Source organism: Podarcis muralis, chromosome 12 (assembly GCF_964188315.1).
Source record: "Podarcis muralis chromosome 12, rPodMur119.hap1.1, whole genome shotgun sequence".
NCBI lineage: Eukaryota > Metazoa > Chordata > Lepidosauria > Squamata > Lacertidae > Podarcis > Podarcis muralis.
The window spans coordinates 2,110,321-2,130,865 of record NC_135666.1 but is presented as its reverse complement, the minus strand read 5'-3'; the positions used below and the strand labels follow the sequence as shown (position 1 = coordinate 2,130,865).

General features: G+C 48.0%; 2 protein-coding genes across 3 annotated transcripts in view; both read left to right on the top strand.

Moving 5' to 3' along the window:
• The window catches only part of LOC144324974 (uncharacterized), a 34,993-nt gene extending 20,694 nt beyond the window's left edge, over window positions 1-14,299 (top strand). The window contains exons 1-3 of one of the 2 annotated variants that reach the window (XM_077916629.1): window positions 3,116-3,205; window positions 7,885-8,039; window positions 9,007-14,299. In XM_077916629.1, coding sequence (XP_077772755.1) covers window positions 7,907-8,039; window positions 9,007-10,964 — 2,091 coding nt within the window. In that variant the 5' untranslated portion in view covers window positions 3,116-3,205; window positions 7,885-7,906 and the 3' untranslated portion in view covers window positions 10,965-14,299. Of the gene's footprint in view, window positions 1-3,115; window positions 3,206-7,884; window positions 8,040-9,006 lie in introns of those variants that run through there. The other variant, XM_077916628.1, reaches the window with a different exon arrangement.
• A 4,452-nt stretch (window positions 14,300-18,751) lies between these two features.
• The window catches only part of LOC144324987 (uncharacterized), a 48,531-nt gene continuing 46,737 nt past the window's right edge, over window positions 18,752-20,545 (top strand). The window contains 1 exon segment of the mRNA XM_077916681.1: window positions 18,752-18,852. The gene's annotated coding sequence lies outside the window, so the exon portion shown is untranslated.

The following is a 20,545-nucleotide window of genomic DNA, read 5'->3' as shown; positions in this document are numbered from 1 at the left end:
TCTTTCCACTTGGAGACTTCCTCCTTTTCTTTTGGGTTTCTGTGGGTAACCTCCAGTCTAGGAACCGCTTTTTGAATTCTGCTACATACACATGACTGAATGGAAAAAATAAATTTGAAAATGATTTATAATGAGACTGAAATACTAAAATTATTAATAGAAACAACTCTTAAAACATTCAAAAAATGAATCGGCGATAAATTTTAAAACATAATTTTTTTCATACTGTTAAGTTCATTTTACAGTTTGTTGGGGGGGGCATTATTCCAAAGCAGAGCCCATCTTTTTCACAGTATCCTTATTAAACTAGGGAATGTCTGCATGCGATCCCATCTCTACAGCTCACATAAACACCACAGAGAAGGTGGCCGAAGCCTGAAAGGCGAAAGTATCAGCCTCGAACGCAGGACTCAGGGACGCTTCCCCCCGTTTCCGCCATGGAGACCTGGGACTCCAAGGAACTTGGAGGCGATTCGTTGACTCATCTGGAAAGATGCTGTATAATTTTCCTTTCCCCAATTGCCATTTGGGGTTCCCCCTTCCGCACCACAAGGTTCCTCCTGAAGTGATGGACATGAGGCAGGAGTTGATAATGCAGGTGAGCTGCGCACAGGTGAGCTGCATGCAAGCTGCCAGCCAGCCCTGTGGAGCCTCCTTTTATTGACACAAATATGCAAACCCAGGCAGATACATTTTGGGCTGTGACCTTTACACATCTTCCAGTCCCAAGATAGTGGGGTGGTACAAAGTTATTTTGGCACCTGTTTCCACTGTGTCATTTCCCCCTTGCACAGTGTATGATGAAGGAGACAAAAGGTCTCCGAGACAAAGGTTACAGACAGGACACCACAGACTACTGCAGAGAATACGATATTCAGACAGCTGTGGTTTGTCTGTGTGTGGAGGGGGGTGCCCCACACCCCAAGGTCACGCGTGGAGGCAGACTGTGGCTGCCTGTGGGTGGGGAGTGTGCTCCCTCCGGACCCCGCGATCATCCCTACCCCTCCAAGGCCTTGGGGAAGGAAACTAAGGCAGGCTTAGCCATGGAAAGAGGAAGAGCTCTGGTTGCTCCCAAGGGCTCTGCAGGGGATTCAGACTGGGGGGGCTGTATCTTCCTCTGGCCATTGCAGCCCCCAGGAAGCCGTGGAAGAACAGCAGGAGACCTTCAGCAGAGAACAGCCAAGCTCGGTTCTCTCCGCAATGGCTTCCTCTTCTGAGAGCTCCCTTTCTTGTTTGGGCTAGACCAGGAGGAGCCCAATTCAACCAGTTCCCCAGAGTGCCCCCACTGGGCTCCAGTGGCCCCCTGAGACCCGTAGGGATCCGGAGTGGGGGCAACGTCTGTTGAACTGCTGTTGAACAGATGTCTTGGCCCATCTGGGGGGCAAGTGAGGGCCATCCAGAAAGGGCTCCTGGGACCCCGTGGGGCCAGAAGGGGAGTCTCCAGCCTTGCCTGGGGAAGAGCCCTCTTTCCCCTAGGCCTGCAGGTGGAGCCCTTCTGCTCGTTCTGGCTCTTGGGGTGACGAAGGAAGCTGGTCCAGGGGTCAAACTCCCCTGAGGGAACCATGCACCTCTGAGCAGGGGTCAAACTCCCCTGAGGGAACCATCCACCTCTGAGGGGATAAAGCCATTCATCTTCTTTGGCCTCAGAGACAGAGAGGGGATTTCCCTCCTCCTGTTCTGGCTGAGAACCTGGCAGATCCCCCAAGTCAGCTTGCCTGGCATCTCCCAATGGAGAGGCCTCCTCCGTTGGGCCAACTTGGCGAGGAGAGAGGCTGCCCTGCGGAGGCAAAGCCATCATGGCAGGAAGGCGGCTGAGGATGCCCCTTGAGCGCTGGCACCCGAAGGTGCCGCCCTCCTTCAGCTGGGAGGAGAGACCCGAGAGCGTGGGACTCGTGAGGCCCACAGAGAATCCATGGCGTCTCTGGGAGCGGCTGGGGCTTCCAGAAGAAACAACATGGCATTCCCGCCTTTTTTGGAAAAGGGCGGGAAATGCCATATCCTGACCCTGCCGCCTCTGTGGGCTCCTCCTGGGCCTGCCTGGTCGGGGGGGGGGGGAATCCAGCTGACCCCCAAAACAATGGGGGAAAAGAGGAACAGGAAGAGAATGAAGGAGAAATGAAGGAGAAGCTGGGAGGGGAGCAGCCAAGACTCAGCAGGAAAACTCCCTCAGGAAAGTGGGTGAAGAAAGCGGATTGGCCAGCTGTCCACTGCAGAGGCTTCTGATTGGTCCAGCCCCGCTCTGGGGTGGGAAATGGGGTCAGATGGTTCTGGGAGCCCAGTATAAACTGGTTTTCTGGCCGGAAACACAGGGAGAGGATGACAGGTGTCCCTCTTGCTTTGAACTGGCGTCGGGAGTCGGGAGGGAGTCCCATAGTGAGGGGCTGCGCCCTGAGCAACATGTGCCCCCTCCCTCCCTGGTTTCCCCTTTCCTGCCTGTGGGGATTTTACACTGGGGGGGGGCCTTCCACATCTGCCACTCTTCCAGGTGGCCTTGCCACAAGAGGGAGGGGCTGCACTGAGCAACATGAGCCCCCCTCCCTCCCCCATCCTGGGCTTCCCCTTTCTTGCCTGTGGGGATTTTACACTGGGGGGGGGCTTCCACATCTGCCACCCCTTGATCGCGTGGGCGTTTCATTCCTTGCATGGGACACTTCCTCCTCTCTTTTCCTGGGATGCAAAGAGGGGGGATCTCCTGTCTGGGAAGCCACCCCCTCCTTCCTCCCCCCCCCACTCGCTGAGCTGGAGGTTTTTCCCCGGGGGGTGTCTTGATGGAGCCATCTCTGAGCCCAAGACACCTCCTGCCACCGCGCAGACCTTCGCCTCTTCTCCATCCCAGCCTTTCCTTGGGATCCTGGAGCCTCTATTTCGGGGGAGGGGAGAGCCAAGGTAACCCCCCCCCCATGGCTCCCCCCCGCCTCCCTTGCTGTTATGCTAGTCTGCATCGATGTGGGCTCCTTGGGGCAGAGTCCTTGGCCCAGAGGGAGGGAAGCAGGGGCAGCCCCTCGAGCTCAGAGGCAGAGAAAACTGCAGCCAGGGAGAGGGAAGGAGGGGAGGATTTGGTGCCCTCGGCTTGGCAAGGGTTAAGAGGAGCCGAGCTGGATTCCTAGAGGGCACCGGAAGTGAAGGTCCTCCCTGGCCCAATTCCCTTCCTGCAAGCCGAGAGGAGGCTGCTGCTTTCTGCTCTCCCTTGGCCAAAGCTTCCTGGGTGAGTCTCCTCTCTCTTCCCCCTGAGGGCGCCGTGGGGAGAAGGGGGTCCCAGGGGGCAGGGAGACCCCCATGGCAGAGAGCGGAGAGCCAGGGCAGAAGGCAAAGGAGAGGCAGCAGCGAAGGAAGGGGAGAAATGGCAGGCGGGCGTCGCTCGAGGAGTTGGGGCGAGAGGGGCGGCGAGGAGGAGGAGGCTGGGCAAGGGGCAGGAAAGGGGGAGAACAAGCCGGGGAAGGAAGGTGGGGCGCCCGGGGGGGTGGAGGGAGGTCATCAAGGACCTTTGGCTGCTTCCTTCCTGGGCTTCAGGTAGAGTTGCACCTTTGGTTGGCCAAAATGCAGGTGTGGGTGTGGGGGGGTGTAATTGGGGGGCAACAGATTCCTTGACCTGGTGCAGAAATCCCTTCGTGACCCCCGGGACCAGAGCACGCCAGGCCCTCCTGTCTTCCGTTGCCTCCCTCATGCTGGTAGATTCCAGAACACTGTCCCACCATCTGGTCCTCTGTCGTCCCCTTCTCCTTGCGCCCTCCATCTTTCCCAACATCAGGGTCTTTTCCAGGGAGTCTTCTCTTCTCATGAGGTGGCCAAAGTCTTGGAGCCTCGGCTTCAGGATCTGTCCTTCCAGTGAGCACTCAGGGCTGATTTCCTTCAGAATGGAGAGGTTGGATCTTCTTGCAGTCCATGGGACTCTGCACCATAATTCAAATGCAATGTAATGCAATCCATTACTGAAGGGAGAGGGAAGGGTTAATCTCAATAATATCTGGACCCAAGCTAACTGCTGCAGTTGTGTTTAAGCAGCTAGCAGCAGCTGTGGTTAAAACCACAATTGCTTCAGCTATGTAGGCCAGAAGCTGTTTCCTGCTTCATGCTTCCTGCTTCAGTAATGCAAGAGAAGAAGAACACACATAGAAGGGAGGCAGGGGAGCTTAGCTAGCCATATATCCATATGCCATATAAAGTAATAAGTTGTAACCCTGCCAGCTGATTGGGGAGACCAATGTATGCTCCCAGGTATAAGAATGCTTGCTGAACACAGTATAGGGGCCGCCAGTCTTTGGAAGATATTCCACTGGCTGCCTCTGCACAGATCTCAATAAAACTCTTTTCTCCGAAGAAGTTGCTTCCCTGGTGCTTTTGTTCTCTCCTCGGTCCTGGGCAAGTGGGGAAATGAATCCCCTGTAAACTAAGGCTTCATTACAATGATCCAATGGAAGCTCACAGTCACTGCAAACATTCCAGCAACAATATTGACAGGAAATCCTCCTGACCTGCTGGATTTCTGCCTGCCAGAATGATGTAGAAACCCAGCCCAAAAAGTGGGGAGGGGGGATGGTGGGAGAGAGAGCAACAAAGCCTGCTTCTCTTCCTCATAGATTGACATACCCCAGGGCACCGAGGTCCCTTTGGTTCCCCCATGAAATATTTGAGGCCCCCACCCCGTTAATGGGCATTGCCATTCAACTGGTGTGTGCACGCTGCATCTTGTGATCAGTTTTGCAGGGTGGGGCTTACTTGGGTCCATGGGCGTCCGATGGGGAGAATTAAATGCTTAATTGACTGAGATTCTGCCCTTTAACATAAATCCTGGCTATGCCCGATGCCTACTCCCTCCTAATATTTTATTCAAGTTGGCACCCCTGATTGTCTGTAGCTGTTCACTGTTACTATTGTTGTTGTTGTTGTTGTTGCTGTTGTTGTTGTTATTGTTAAATTTGTATCCTGCCCTTCATCCAAAGTTTACAGGGCGATTCACAACATAAAAATGCAAAATTAGAACACCAAATGCATAATGAAACAAAGACAAACCAATGATCTTTCCACCCACAAACATATTGAAAAGGCCATAGAATGCTAACCAGCCAAAGGCCCAGTTATAGAAAAAGGGTTTTGCCTGGCACCTCAAGATGTCAGGAAGGGGCCAGGCGAGCCTCCCTTGGGAGACCTTCCCCCGAATGGGGAGCCACTGCAGAAAAGGTTCGTTTTTGTGTTGCCACCACCCAGACCTCTCGTGGAGAAGGCACGCAAAGAAGAGGCTGGATGGCCATCGGTCAGGGATGGTCTAGTTGAGACTGCTGCATTGCCCCAGGGGGTTGGCTAGATGACCCTCAGGGGTCTCTTCCTACTCTGCAACTCTCTGGCGCAGGTTTGTGAAGATTTTTAGGTACAAGTTGGATGCAGAGCGTGCATAGGATTGTAGCCCATCTTATGCACCGTTGGCTCAGGAATAAGTCCCGCTGATCATGATGAGACTCACAGGCAAGTAGATTGCTGCTGTGCCATCCTGCTTTTTAAATAAATGTTTTCCTTTTCAGATAATACAGAGCATGGTGAAATCCCAATAAATAGTTCCTTTGCTAGACTCTTTTCAGGCACCTGCTAAAAGCAGTCTTGTTTAGGCAAGCTTACTCAGATGCTTGGGAAGCTGAAGTAATTTTAATCTGTTTTAATACTTTAGCTTTTGTATGTTTTAAAGTAGGGTTGTTAATTTTTCTTGATTTTACTGCTGTGGTTTTTTGTTTTGTTTTATGTTTTGGTAAACAGTTTTGCAGGTTTTTAAAAATAAACTTTATTAAATAAACAATAAATATAAATAAAATAACAGAAGCCAAAACACAACCCATCCTGTAGATTTAAGTATCTGTCCCCAGTGGCCTACTTTTTATCAGAGGCCCAGAATCCACATTCCTTTGTAAGAAAATATGAAATAAAGTCAAAACAAAATCAATGGGGGGGGGGAAGTGACAGGAAATTTTCCGCACCGGCTAACACCTGACCTTGCTACGCCACTGCATGGGGGCATGCAAAGAAGCCCCCTTCAGATTGAGGGATAAGTCACATTTCTGAACAGAGGCTGTAGCCAGACGGGAACATTTGCACATGGGAGGAGCACAGGGAGAAGACAAGCCCTTCTGCATCTGCAGCAGCACAACTGGGCCACTTCCTCTGCCCCAGATGCAACAAAACATGTCTCTCCCCTATTTAGACTAAACAAGTAGACGAACTAATGTGAAAGCAAATTTCAGATCTATCCTCAGGAAATGCTAAACAAGGATAAAAGACTCCTCCCAACCTTCTGGGACAAATGAAGAGGGATTATCAGTCATTGGGTGGCTTGTACTATTAACAGAGGACATGGAACTTGTAAAACCTTCTGGAAAAATCTAGCAGAGCGTCTGTGGGTTTTGATAAAAAAGAAATGGAAATTGGTGCAGTCTCAAAAGAGGCTAGTTCTTTCAAGCTACCCTCAGCCTTTGGGAATCTTGTCACAAGAGGAGTGTAAAGCTCACCTCTGGAGTTTATAAAGGGTATACATGCCTGGTGTTCTTAAGAACACTACAGATTTAGGACATGTGGAAGATCTATACTTTGATGGCTTCCATGCCAGGGTGGGGGCCACATTTTGAGACTGAAGACTTGCGAAGGTTGTGTATAAACACAGACAATATCTAAGGAGGAGTGGTGTATTCGTCTCATGATATTTCAGAAATGTGGCATCACCAGCTCCTCTGCTTCCACATACAGATTTGGTCCCCAGGCAACCCCTGACAGAGGCAAATAGGGCCACAACATCTGCCTGGCTTGCAGTGAGAGAGCTCAAAGAGTGTGAACTGGGTTCTCCATTCAAAGCACCTAGCATGGGGGCACCCACAGGTAATAGCTACTTGTCTACTTTCTGCCCATGCTCTGGGGTTGCAGTTTTCAGGATTGGGGACAGGGCGCCACTGGTTTTGCCACCAAGTTCTGTCCAAAGGCCCCACTGAGTTCAATGGGATATGTGAGAGAGTATAGGCCCATACCCCAGAACGAACCTAAGGATTAGGTTGTTCATAAGAAGAGGAGGGAGTAAAGGGAGAGGGAAGGGTTAATCTCAATAATATCAGGACCCAAGCTAACTGCTGCAGTTGTGGTTAAGCAGCTAGCAGCAGCTGTGGTTAAAACCACAATTGCTTCAGCTATGTAGGCCAGAAGCTGTTTCCTGCTTCATGTTTCCTGCTTCAGTAATGCAAGAGAAGAAGAACACACATACAAGGGAGGGAGGGGAGCTTAGCTAGCCATATGCCATATAAGGTAATAAGTTGTAACCTTGCCAGCTGATTGGGGAGACGAATGTATGCTCCCAGGTATAAGAATGCTTGCTGAACACAGTATAGGGGCCGCCAGTCTTTGGAAGATATTCCACTGGCTGCCTCTGTGCAGATCTCAATAAAACTTTTCTCTGAAGAAGTTGCTTCCCTGGTGCTTTTGTTCTCGGTCCTGGGCAAGCGGGGAAATGAATCCCCTGTAAGCTAAGGCTTCATTGTCAACCTACGTATACAAGCTGACGTGGTTGGAAGGAGGGAGAGGGTGCCTGGAGGGTATATATACTGCATGTAACTTGTCATTTCTTTGGACTTGCTGTGGACTCACCACGCAAGTGCCTTCTGCTATCCGGAGAGCAGAATAAACTCTTTGAACCAACTCGGTGTCATTTTGACTTCCTTCCTCCTGTCACGAAGCAACGCAGACCCAATCGGTGAACTCCAATAAGGCTACATTGGAACCACTGGAGATGTTTAGGAAAAGGGCTTGTGTTGGGAAGGGGCTGCCCCATTTGTGCTTCTCCAGGGGCAGGAGAATATCTAGGGCAGGAGAATCCCTGCAGGGCCTCTGAGGTTCCCTTTGCTTCTTCCTCTCTCCCAGGTTCCTCGACTCCTTAGGAAGGATGAAAGAGACGGATCCTGCAAAGCTAGCGAGGATGGAAGGGGGAAGATGGACGGTTGACCTGGTCAGGTTGTCTACCGCATCCCTCCCCACAACCTCTGAGCGTTCCCTCTCAGGGACCTCCGAGAGATCTGGTGAGTTCCAGGAGAGTGGTGATGCAGACGTGGATGGATAGAGCTGGAGAGGTATTGGGGCTTGCTCAGCTTGGGGGTGGGGGGAGACAGGCAGGCAGATGGAGATAGAGAAGGGGAGCACCTTTTCAGGCTCCTCCACCAGCCTGCCTGAACCTCCACTGTTTGGAGGGAGACCAACAGCGTCTGGGATTCTAACATCCCCACTGTGAACCCTGAATGGAGGGATATCAGCTCTTTCCTCTGTGAATGTTCTTCATCTAGTCATGCCTTTTTAAACAAGGACCAGACTTGTCTGAACCTCCCAGGCCTTCTTCAATATTGGCTTCAGAGCTTTTAGGAAAGTTGAAATAACTTCTGTGAGGTCTGTTGTTTTGGCTTCTGTGCATTTGACTGACCTTGGAGATGGAGTGGATTCTAGGATTGAGCCAAACAAAATCTATCCCAAATTAAAGCCAAGCAGTATGTCAGTTAATACCAATCAACAAAGGCAGTGAAAACTATAGTAAGGCCTCACACCTAACTCTCTCCAGTTCTTCCTCTGTCACAAGCATTTATTAACTTTGTTCAATAATGGATGTGAACCATGTCCCCTTCGCTCTGAGTGGGGTTTGGGTCCAGGACAGCGATGCAGAGGTTGCATGACTTACACTAACATGGCAGTGCATTGCTGGGGGAGGGGTCAGGATTTGATGCTTCTGTGTGATCTGCGCCCCTGTCACAGTATGCTGGCAGTGTGGCCCCACCGGTTTCAAGAGAGTCAGGTGCCCCGCAGGCATGCAGAAATGCTGGGGGGGGGGGTCAAAGATACCACACATCGTCAATGACATTAAGTTAGACTCCAAGGATGTCTGCTTGAGGCTGAAACAGAGCACTCTCAAGTCTCGCGGGGGGGGGGGGCGGACTTTGTTCAATAATCTGGAGCGCCATTTCTTTCCGAGGCTCTAATTAGCGTCTCTTTTCATTGCAGATGGTGAAGAATTGGAAGAGAAGAACAAGGGGGACCAGAACAGAATCCACATAGCAGAGAAGTCATATAAATATTCAGAGTGTGGAGAGAACATGCGTCAGAGCTCCCAGTCCACCTCCCATCAAAGAAAGAGCTTCGTTAGGAGGGATAGCTTCACTTCACATGAAAGAACAAAGAGTAGGGAGAAATTGTATCAGTGCAGAGAATGTGGAAAGAGTTTCACTCGGAAGGGCAGTCTCGCTTCCCATCATAGAATTCATACAGGAGAGAAACCCTATAACTGCATGGAATGTGGAAAGAGATTTAGTTACAGCCACCATCTCACTTCCCATCAAAGAATTCATACAGGGGAGAAACCCTATCATTGCTTGCAGTGTGGAAAGAGCTTCAATCGGAAGGATCATCTCACTTCCCATCAAAGAATTCATACGGGGGAGAAACCCTATCACTGCTTCGAATGTGGAACGAGCTTCAGAAAAAGTTCCCATCTTAGTTCTCATCAAAGAATTCATACAGGGGAGAAACCTTATCAGTGCTTCGAATGTGGAAAGAGCTTCAAGGAGGCGGCAACGCTCTCTTCCCATCAAAGAATTCATACTGGAGACAAACCTTATAAGTGCACAGAATGTGCAAAAAGCTTCAGCCAGAAGGGTAGTCTCACTTCACATCAAAGGATTCATACAGGGGAGAAAACATATCAGTGTTTGGAATGTGGAAAGAGCTTCCGGACAGAGATTAAGCTCACAAGCCATCAAATAATTCACACAGGGGAGAAACCTTTTCAATGCCATGAGTGTGGAAAGAGCTTTCGTATCCGGCTGAGTCTCACATTCCATCAAAGAATTCATACAGGGGAGAAACCCTATCAGTGCTTAGAATGTGGAAAGAGCTTTAGTCAAAGTGCACATCTCACTTCCCATCAAAGAATTCATACAGGGGAGAAACCCTATCAGTGCTTTGAATGTGGAAAGAGCTTCAGTCTCAGCCATAGTCTCACTTCCCATCAAAGAATTCATACAGGGGAGAAACCCTATCAGTGCTTGGAGTGTGGGAAGAGCTTCAGGGATAGGTCAAAGCTCTCTTCCCATCAAAGAATTCATACAGGGGAGAAACCTTTTCAATGCCATGAGTGTGAAAAGAGCTTTCGTCACAGTTCCAGTCTCACTTCCCATCAAAGAATTCATAGTGGGAAGAAACCCTATCAGTGCTTGGAATGTGGGATGAGGTTCAATCGGAAGGATAGTCTCACTTCCCATCAAAGAATTCATACAGGGGAGAAACCCTATCAGTGCTTCGAATGTGGAAAGAGCTTCAGTCAGAGCTCCAATCTCACTTCCCATCAAAGAATTCATACAGGGCAGAAACCATATCAGTGCTTGGAATGTGGAAAGAGCTTTCGTCAGAGAGGTGATCTCACTTCCCATCAAAGAATTCATACAAGGGAGAAACCCTTTCAATGCCTGGAATGTGGGAAAAGCTTCAGTCTCCGTCACAGTCTCACTTCACATCAAAGAGTTCATACAGGGGAGAAACCATATCCATGCCTGGAATGTGGAAAGAGCTTCGGAAACAGTGCCAATTTCACAGTCCATCAAAGAATTCATACAGGGGAGAAACCATATCAATGCCTGGAATGTGGGAAGAGCTTCAGTCACAGGAAGACTCTCACTTTGCACCAAATAATTCATACAGGGGAGAAACCATATCAGTGTTTGGAATGTGGAAAGAGCTTCAGTCAAAGTGGAACGCTCTCTCAGCATCAAAAAATTCATACAGGGGAGAAACCCTATCAGTGCTTGGACTGTGGAAAGAGCTTCAATCGGAAGGATGGTCTCACTTCCCATCAAAAAATTCATGCAGAGGGAAGACCAAAAAATAAAAGTAATAAAGCAAAAATTATTAAACAACCTGTACCAAACACAGTTGAATGGGAAAGAGAAAGGGACGGGGGAGAATAACTAAAAATACCCTTTATCACATTTGTATCATATAACAATAGAATGGGAAACACCAAAGATCTGTTCAAGAAAATTGGAGATATGAAAGGAACATTTCGTGCAAAAATTACCATAATAAAGGACAAAAGTGGTCCGGAGTTACAGTGAGGGAGGGGGGTGAGTATTTGACCCCCTGCTAAATTTGCCTGTTTGCCCTCTGATGAAGAAATAAGCCATCCTTAATTTAAATGGTATGTTTATTTGTAGCTGTGAGAGACAGAATAACAAGAAAACCCCCAGAAACCCAGAAGACAAAAGTCAGAGATTGATGTGCTGTGCATTATAATGAGTGAAATAAGTATTTGATCCCTTTGCAAAAAATGACTTCGTACTTGGTGGCAAAACCCTTGTTGGCAATTACAGAGGTCAGACGTTTCTTGTAGGTGGCCACCAGGTTTGCACACATCTCAGGAGGTATTTTGTCCCACTCCTCTTTGCAGATCCTCTCCAAGTCAGTAAGATTTCAAGGCTGATGTGTAGCTACTCAAACCTTCTGCTCCCTTCACAGATTTTTGATGGGATTAAGGTCTGGAGACTGGCTAGGCCACTCCAGGACCTTAATGTGCTGCTTCTTGAGCCATTCCTTTGTTGCCTTGGCCGTGTGTTTTGGGTAATTTTCATGCTGGAATACCTATCCTCGACCCATTTTCAATGCCCTGGTATGATTGATTGCTTCTGTCAACAGGTGTCTTTTGTACAGGTACTGTAACAACCTGGGATAACAGGTAAGACCTCTGCCTTTCAGCAGGTGCTTCTAATCTCAGTTTATTACATACAGTGAGGATACCAGGTAGATTTGGCATCTGGCTGGTTGATAGGGGATTAAATACTTATTTCACTCATTATAATGCACATCAATCTCTGACTTTTGTCTTCTGGGTTTCTGGGGCTTTTCCTGTTGTTATTTTGTCTCTCACATCTACAATAAACCTAACGTTAAAATTATGGACTGGTCATTTCTTCGTCAGAGGGCAGCGATGGATAATTTTGGAAATATACGCTCCCAATGAGAGGACATCTGAACTTTATAAAGGGGGGATATAAACTGTATAGGGAATATAATGTTAATGGGAGATCTAAATGGGGCCGTTTCATTAGGTTAGGACAGGATAATATGGAAATTGGGACACAAAAGGAGGGGGAAATGCCTAATTCCTTTTTGAACATGACAACAAGTTAGTGGACTTATGGAGACAAACATCTATTAGACAAGGAATATACATTTTATTATAATGCTTAAAACTCAACAAGTAGAAGAGATGTGGTGTGGGCAACAAAAGAACTGGAAATACAACTGAGAACAATCTAAGACCACTATTCAGTATTAGTTATATGTCAAAGGGAACAATTAACACAGAGAAGATGGAGACTAAATGAAGCTTCCGGGTGTGGGCTAAGCTCACTAGCCATCAAAGAATTCATACAGGGGAGAAATCTTTTCAATGCCATGAGTGTGGAAAGAGCTTTTGTCACAGTTCGTCTCACTTCCCATCAAAGAACTCATACAGGTCAGAAACCGTATCAGTGCTTTGAATGTATTTTCTAGTTTCTACCCTCAAGACTTTTGCCATGACATTTTACCCCTCTGCCAGAAGAGCATCTTTAACTCCCTAGTTTCTGTGGCAACACTTTTTGGGATGTGGTTCTTTGCAGGCACAATTGTATTCCATAAAGGCCTATCTTTCCACTTGGACACTTACTCCTTTTCTTTTGGTTTTCTGCGCGTAACCTCCAGTCTAGGATTCTCTTTTTGAATTTCTCCTACATACACATGACTGAATTAAAAAAAATATGAAAATGATTTATAATGAGACTGAAACACTAAAACATTCAAAAAATGAATCAGCGACAAATTTTAAAACATATTTTTTTCATACTGTGAAGTTCATTTTACAGGTGGTTTGGGGGGCATTATTCCAAAGCAGAACCCATCTTTTTCACAGGATCCTTATGAAATTTGGGGATGTCTGCATGCAATCCCATCTCTACAGCTCACATATAAACACCACAGAGAAGGTGGCTGGAGCCTGAAATGTGAAAGCATCGGCCTCAAATGCAGGCCTCAGGGATGCTTCCCCTCCATAGAGACCTGGGACCCCTTCTCCTTTGGAAGGGACCTCCGAGAAGGAAGCCAGGGCAGATCAGTCCCTGGACCTTGGAGGCAATTCCTATACTATTCTGGAAAGATGTGTGATGGAAATGACCAGGGGGGGCACATCATTAAAATTGTTAAATGTTACAAATATTCTGCCTGAATTTATCCTTTCAGCTTGACAGCTCAGGGAAGATACTTAGCTTTAAAAATATAAAATTACCTCCTTTGCCAGTTTCCTCCATTCCATTGCCCTTGGAAAAATGACTCTTTCCCCTGCCACCTCTCCAAGTGTGAAGACATGTATACACACCTCCTAACCCAGGAAATGCCCAGAGGGGACAATTGCTGGGCTCGTTGTTCTCCAAGGGAAGCCAGATCTCATCACCGACTTGCCTCAGGCTCCAGACATGCAAAGGACGTTCTGTTGTACTTTTGGGTGGTGGGTACTTAAGACATGTTTGCCTATGCTAATCTTATACTTGGGTGTTGTCCTGACACATTTGCCTATGCTAATCTTGTGTAACCCTCCCCTTTCTGACATTTTAGCGATGTAGCAATTATGTATTGATGGTTGGCCAATTGGTGCCAAAGAAGGATAGAACTTTTTTTATGTATGCTACAACAGCAGCAAGAATACTCATCGCGAAGTAATGGAAGACACAAGATTTACCCACCCGGGAAGAATGGCAGATGAAGTTGATGGACTATATGGAATTGGCGGAAATGACTGGCAGAATCCGAGACCAGGGAGAAGAGTCGGTGGAAGAAGATTGGAAGAAATTTAAAGACTATTTACAGAAATATTGTAAAATTAATGAATGTTAGAAAAATGTTGGAATGAAGTAATACGGCTTTAGTAGAAATATTATAAGGAATTAAGTATAGATAGGTTAATAGAGTATTAAAGGAAAAAAATAAGGTTAGAATGAGTTAAGATAATTATAGGATTGAAAACAGAGGAGGATGGAAAGGAATTGCTGAAATAACTAACAGAAGTGGAATACAAAAAGGGAGGTGTGAGGAAGTTGTGGAAATAAGTGAATGATAGATGGGATAACAAAATTGGTTGATTTATTTTATTGTCTTAATCTTGTTTTGTTAATTTGATGTGTTGTATTGTATTGTTTTCCTTATTTTTTGTTTTCTTTTTTCCTTTAGTGTTTTTGGAAAAATATTAAATATATATTTTTTTTAAAATGTATTGATGATTCTGTGCAATATATTGATGATCCCCCCTCCCGCCGCAAAAGGCAATCAGGCCGTGTTTCCGGCCTAGCCGGGTCCGCGATGTCCTCCCGGGTCAGCAGGGGCCCCGGGCCGGCGGTAAGCGATGCCTCCTCCGCCGCCGCAAAAGGTGAGCAGGCCGCACTAGAAGCCCCGCTGGGGCTCAGGCCAGCAGCCAGTGGCAGAGCAGTCAAGCTCCCTCCCACGCTGTGGACAAAAAGCCGAAAAGGCTGCAACGTGCCCAACCGAGCACGCCAAAAATGCGGCCTAGCCTGGCGCAGGGGCCAAATCTCTCCCCCGCCCCCCATCCAGGCAAAGCAAAGAAGGCCGGCTACTTACATCAATCCAGCCACCTGGACACCATTACTGGCCCCAACAACATCACACATACCATCTCGGGACTATTTAATTGCTCATTGTCTAACATTGTGTATGCCATCAAATGCCAACAGTGTCCTTCAGCTCTCTATATTGGACAAACAGGCCAAACCTTACGCCAAAGAATAAACGGACATAAATCTGACATCAAGAATCACAAGACAGAGAAACCAGTAGGAGAACACTTCAATCTCCCAGGACATTCTATACAAGATCTCAAAGTAGCTGTTTTACTACAAAGGAATTTCAGAAATAGACTGGAAAGAGAAGCTGCTGAATTGCAACTCATTACCAAACTTAAAACCATGGAGAGACCTGGTCTGAACAAAGACATTGGATTCTTATCTCATTATACATGACAAAGCCATTTTTCACCTTCTCACCCCTTGCTTTTTCCTGTAAGACCTATTGCAGTCGTTAAGAGTCGTCAACAGGCTCATCACAGCTATCTGCCAATCACCCATGACCACCCTTCTGAGTAATACCCCTCCCCACCTTCTCACTATATAGAAGGATCTGGCAACTTCTGTTTCAGTGTATCTGAAGAAGTGTGCATGCACACGAAAGCTCATACCAAGAACTAACTTAGTTGGTCTTTAAGGTGCTACTGGAAGGAAATTTTTTTTGTTCAGTCTTTGAAGGCAGGCATGGTCAATCAATCAACCTTTTATTTGACCGTCAGTCAGAAAAAAGTACATTTGTCAATACACGGTTAAAACATCCAGGAAGATTTTAGAACTTAGCCAACACTAAAATGGGCTAAACAGATAGCCCCATATCAATACAGTCAATTATAGTCTTGCGACGCTTAAAAGCTAAAAAAAGAAATTTGGCCACCAAGGAAGGTGTAGCTCTAGTGACGTTATTCAGCAAGTATAAAACCTGGTTTTCTCCAGGTAGGAAGCTAAATTGACATAGGAGTGGGTCTATAAAATTTTGTCTAAGCTCTGCATAAGAAGGGCAAGTCAAGAGAATGTGTTCGGTGGACTCAACCACACCCATGGCACAATGACAGGTTCTCTGAGTGTATGGTACTCCCCTCTACCTTCCCCACAATATCGCAGAGTCAAGGACATTTAATCTAGCCGCTGTAAGAAGTCTACGGTATTCACTATGTGAATACCGAATTCTATTCACTATTCACGGATTTCTGCAAGGTAGGGGGCTGGTATGGTCCGATAAATCTGGTCCCCTAGGAACATCCCTGGTTTTACCTGGGCTATGTCCTCTTGTCTGGCAATGTCACTCAGTCTCCGGGAGATCACAGCTCTAGCTTGATTGTACGTCATACACTCAAAGTAAAGATGAGACAATCCACAGGATTGAACCTTGTTAGTGACCTCCCTTTCCCACGATGATTGGAAATCGTCCCTCAATATCAAGGGGGCAATACCCACTGGTTTAAAACAAAGCTTGAGCCATAGCCAGAGCTTCGTCTTCAAGGCCACATACCGTAGAGCTTGCCAGCCGACCTCTAATCCCATAACCGCACCCGCTACCGAGGGGGGAATCCTAAGGATGGCTCTAAGGAATCGCGTTTGGATAGAATCCAGTTTCAAAAAATCCCTGCGGGAGCCTAAAGAGATGCCCACCAAAAGAAGGGGGAGGACTTTCATTTGAAAGAGTCTCAAAGCTATCTTCACTGATTGAGCCTGATTCTTAGCATATAGAGATCGAATCTGGATGGCTGCTTTAGATGCGTTAGTTGTTATATAGTCTCTATGGGCCAGAAAAGACCTATTTGACCGTATTACTTGTCCCAGATATTTAAAGCAGTTAACCTGCTCTAGGGGGATCCCGTTAATCGACCATGGATGGAGTCTTGGTCGGCTAGAGAAGACCATGATCTTGGTCTTAGCATAGTTGGGTTGGAGCTCATGCTGATCACAGTATTCATGTAGAGCTTGCAACATTCTCCTCAGTCCAATAGGGGATCTGGCAAGAAGTGCAGCGTCATCCGCGTACAGAAGAACATTCAGAGATCGGCCTGCTAATTTGGGGGGGTGGAAAGCATCATTGGCCATGTGAGTCACCAGTGAGTTAATGTAAAAGCTAAACAATGCTGGGGCCAATAGACAACCCTGTCTTACCCCTCTAGTGGTGGTAACAGGGTTGGAGACTAGGCCTTTATTGTCTAGCCTGATTCTCAGAAAGGTGTTTGTATGGAGGCTGATAATCAGATGAAGGAGACGACGATCGATCTTTGGCCGCTTCTTTTCACCAAAAGCATGGTCGCTTCTTTTCTCTAACGCCTTCCACCATGAGAGGAACGCAATGGGGTTGTGAGAGGGGGAGATAGACGAGAGACCCCGCTGCCGCCCCTTTGTCTGAGAGCCCTCCTTTCTGCTCCCCTCACAAGAGGGTCCCCGTTGTGTCTCTGAGGGGCAAGAGAGGAGGAGCCCCTCCCCCCGCTGCTTCCTCCCCTCAGCGGCTCTGAGGGAAACGACTTTTCCCGCCTTTTCCCAACTGCCCGCCTTTCGAAATCTGAGCCTCGCCTCAGTTCTAGGCGCCAAGGAGGCCGGTTCCTGGCAGGCCAGGCTGCAGTATCCCTGGGCTGCCTCGTTTATCGGGGGATTTCTTCTAATTCGCCCTCATTTCTCTTCCTATCTCTCGCTTTTCAAGCTTCTCTCTCTCTAGAAAGGCTGTCTAAACAACCCCTTCGCCACTGCCTGCATCCCTCCCAGCATTTAAAAGTCCGATTTCTTTTCATTTGCTGCGTATAATCCTAACACCAGGACTTTTATTCCTTCCTGGCAATGTCTTTTTTCGATTTATCTGAAGGTATAAATTACTGGCCTCAAGCTTTACTCATTAACCATTTTCCATGGGTCCTTTTTACGTGGGTCTCCTGCAAATTCAATCTCATTCCTGCTTTCTTAATACATGTGTTATCTTATGCCTTTCGGATTTCAAATTTAGTCCATCACATTCCAGGTTAGAAATTTATAAGCCATATTTTAGAAACCCGCGTCTTTCTTTTCGCAAAGAAAACAACACAAGTCCAGCCCCAATAATTCTGACTTGCTCTTCTTCAGGAGATTCCACCTGTGCAGGATCTCCCAGCTCCTTCTAATTCTTCCTCCAGAACTCTTCCGCTTTCAGAATAACTGTCAACTTTTCCCTTTTCTTGCGAGGAATCCTATTCGGAATAAGGGAATTTCCCTTTAAAAAGGGAAACGTCGGCAGCCATGTTCAGAATCTACACACACTTTTCTTTCTTGGCTTTCCAAGTGAAGCAGATCCCTTCAGGAAACTCCCAGCAAAAGGGTCCCTATTGCATCACCTGCAGTTACACGCAGGGGTTTGTGAACCCTTGTATGTGTGAATGCACTTATCCCTGTGCGTTTATAAGAGCACGGCATTAATTTTGTAAGATCCGCACACTGATCCCATCACTTTTGGAAGCATTGCTATGCAGCCCCACCCGAGGCATGCTTACTCAGAAGTAAGTCCTACTCTCCCATGCAGGCAGGCATGGTCATTTCTTTTCTCTTCCACATCTGTCTTGAGTCTGCCCCACCCAAAGGATCGCGTGGGCGTTTCATTCCTTGCATGGGACACTCTCTCCTCTATTTTTCCTGGGATGAAAAGCGGCTGCAGAAGCAGGAAAATCCGCTGGGGGGGGAGAGAGATCATTTTCGGGAGGGGGGGGATCTCCTGGCCGGGAAGCCACCGCCTCCATCCTTCCCACCCACTCGTTGAGCTGGAGGGTTTTTCCCCGGGGGGGGGGGGTGTCTTGATGGAGCCATTTCTGAGCCCAAGACACCTCCTGCCACCGCGCAGACTTCCGCCTCTTCTCCATCCCAGCCTTTCCTTGGGATCCTGGAGCCTCTATTTCGGGGGAGGGGAGAGCCAAGGTAACCCCCCCCCCCATGGCCACCCTCGCCTCCCTTGCTGTTAGTCTGCTATGATGTAGGCTCCTTGGGGCAGATTCCTTGGCACAGAGGGAGGGAAGGGGGGCAGCCCCTTGAGCGCAGGGGCAGAAGCGGATGGAGAGGCGGGCTCGTTGCCCTCGGCTTGGCAAGGGTTAAGAGGAGCCGAGCTGGATTCCTAGAGGGCACCGGAAGTGAAGGTCCTCCCTGGCCCAATTCCCTTCCTGCAAGCCGAGAGGAGGCTGCTGCTTTCTGCTCTCCCTTGGCCAAAGCTTCCTGGGTGAGTCTCCTCTCTCTTCCCCCTGAGGGCGCCGTGGGGAGAAGGGGGTCCCAGGGGGCAGGGAGACCCCCAAGTCAGAGAGCGGAGAGCCAGGGCAGAAGGCAAAGGAGAGGCAGCAGCGAAGGAAGGGGAGAAATGGCAGGCGGGCGTCGCTCGAGGAGTTGGGGCGAGAGGGGCGGCGAGGAGGAGGAGGCTGGGCAAGGGGCAGGAAAGGGGGAGAACAAGCCGGGGAAGGAAGGTGGGGCGCCCGGGGGGGTGGAGGGAGGTCATCAAGGACCTTTGGCTGCTTCCTTCCTGGGCTTCAGGTAGAGTTGCACCTTTGGCTGGGCAAAATACAGGTGTGGGTGTGTGGGGGGGGGTGTAATTGGGGGGCAACAGATTCCTTGACCTGGTGCAGAAATCCCTTCAAAGCAATCCGTTGTTGTTGTTCAGTGGTGTCTGCCTCTTCGTGACCCCCTGGACCAGAGCACGCCTGGCTATGCCCGATGCCTGCTCCCTCCTAATATTTTATTCAAGTTGGCACCCCTGACTGACTGTAGCTGTTCACTGCTGCTATTGTTGTTGTTGTTGTTGTTGTTAAATTTGTATCCTGCCCTTCATCCAAAGTTTACAGGGCGATTCACAACATAAACATGCAAAATTAGAACACCAAATGCATAATGAAACAAAGACAAAGGCAATGATCTCTCCTCCCACAAACATATTGAAAAGGCCATAGAATGCTAACCAACCAAAGGCCCAGTTATAGAAAAAGGTTTTTGCCTGGCACCTCAAGATGTCAGGAAGGTGCCAGGCGAGCCTCTCTTGGTAGACCTTCCCCCGAATGGGGAACCACTGCAGAAAAAGGTTCATTTTTGTGTTGCCACCACCCAGACCTCTCGTGGAGAAGGCACACAGAGGAGAGGCTGGATGGCCGTCGGTCAGGGATGGTCTAGTGGAGATTGCTGCATTGCCCCAGGGGGTTGGCTAGATGACCCTCAGGGGTCCCTTCCTACTCTGCAACTCTCTGGTGCAGGTTTGTGAAGATTTTTAGGTACAAGTTGGATGCAGAGCGTGCATAGGATTGTAGCCCATCTTATGCACCGTCGGCTCAGGAATAAGTCCCGCTGATCATGATGAGACTCCCAGGCTGTGCAGTCTTGCTTTTTAAATAAATGTTTTCCTTTTCAGATAATACAGAGCATGGTGAAATCCCAATAAATAGTGCCTTTGCTAGACTCTTTTCAGGCACCTGCTAAAAGCAGTCTTGTTTAGGCAAGCTTACTCAGATGCTTGGGAAGCTGAAGGAATTTTTATCTGTTTTAATAGTTTAGCTTTTGTATGTTTTAAAGTAGGGTTGTTAATTTTTCTTTTTTGTTTTTGGTAAACAGTTTTGCAGGTTTTTAAAAATAAACTTTATTAAATAAACAATAAATATAAATAAAATAACAGAAGCCAACACACAACCCATCCTGTAGTTTTAAGTATCTGTCCCCAGTGGCCTACTTGTTATCAGAGGCCCAGAATCCACATTCCTTTGTAAGAAAATATGAAATAAAGTCAAAGCAAAATCAATGGGGGGGGGTGGAGTGACAGGAAATTTTCCGCACCGGCTAACACCTGACCTTGCTACGCCACTGCATGGGGGCATGCAAAGAAACCCCCTTCAGATTGAGGGATAAGTCACATTTCTGAACAGAGGCTGTAGCCAGAC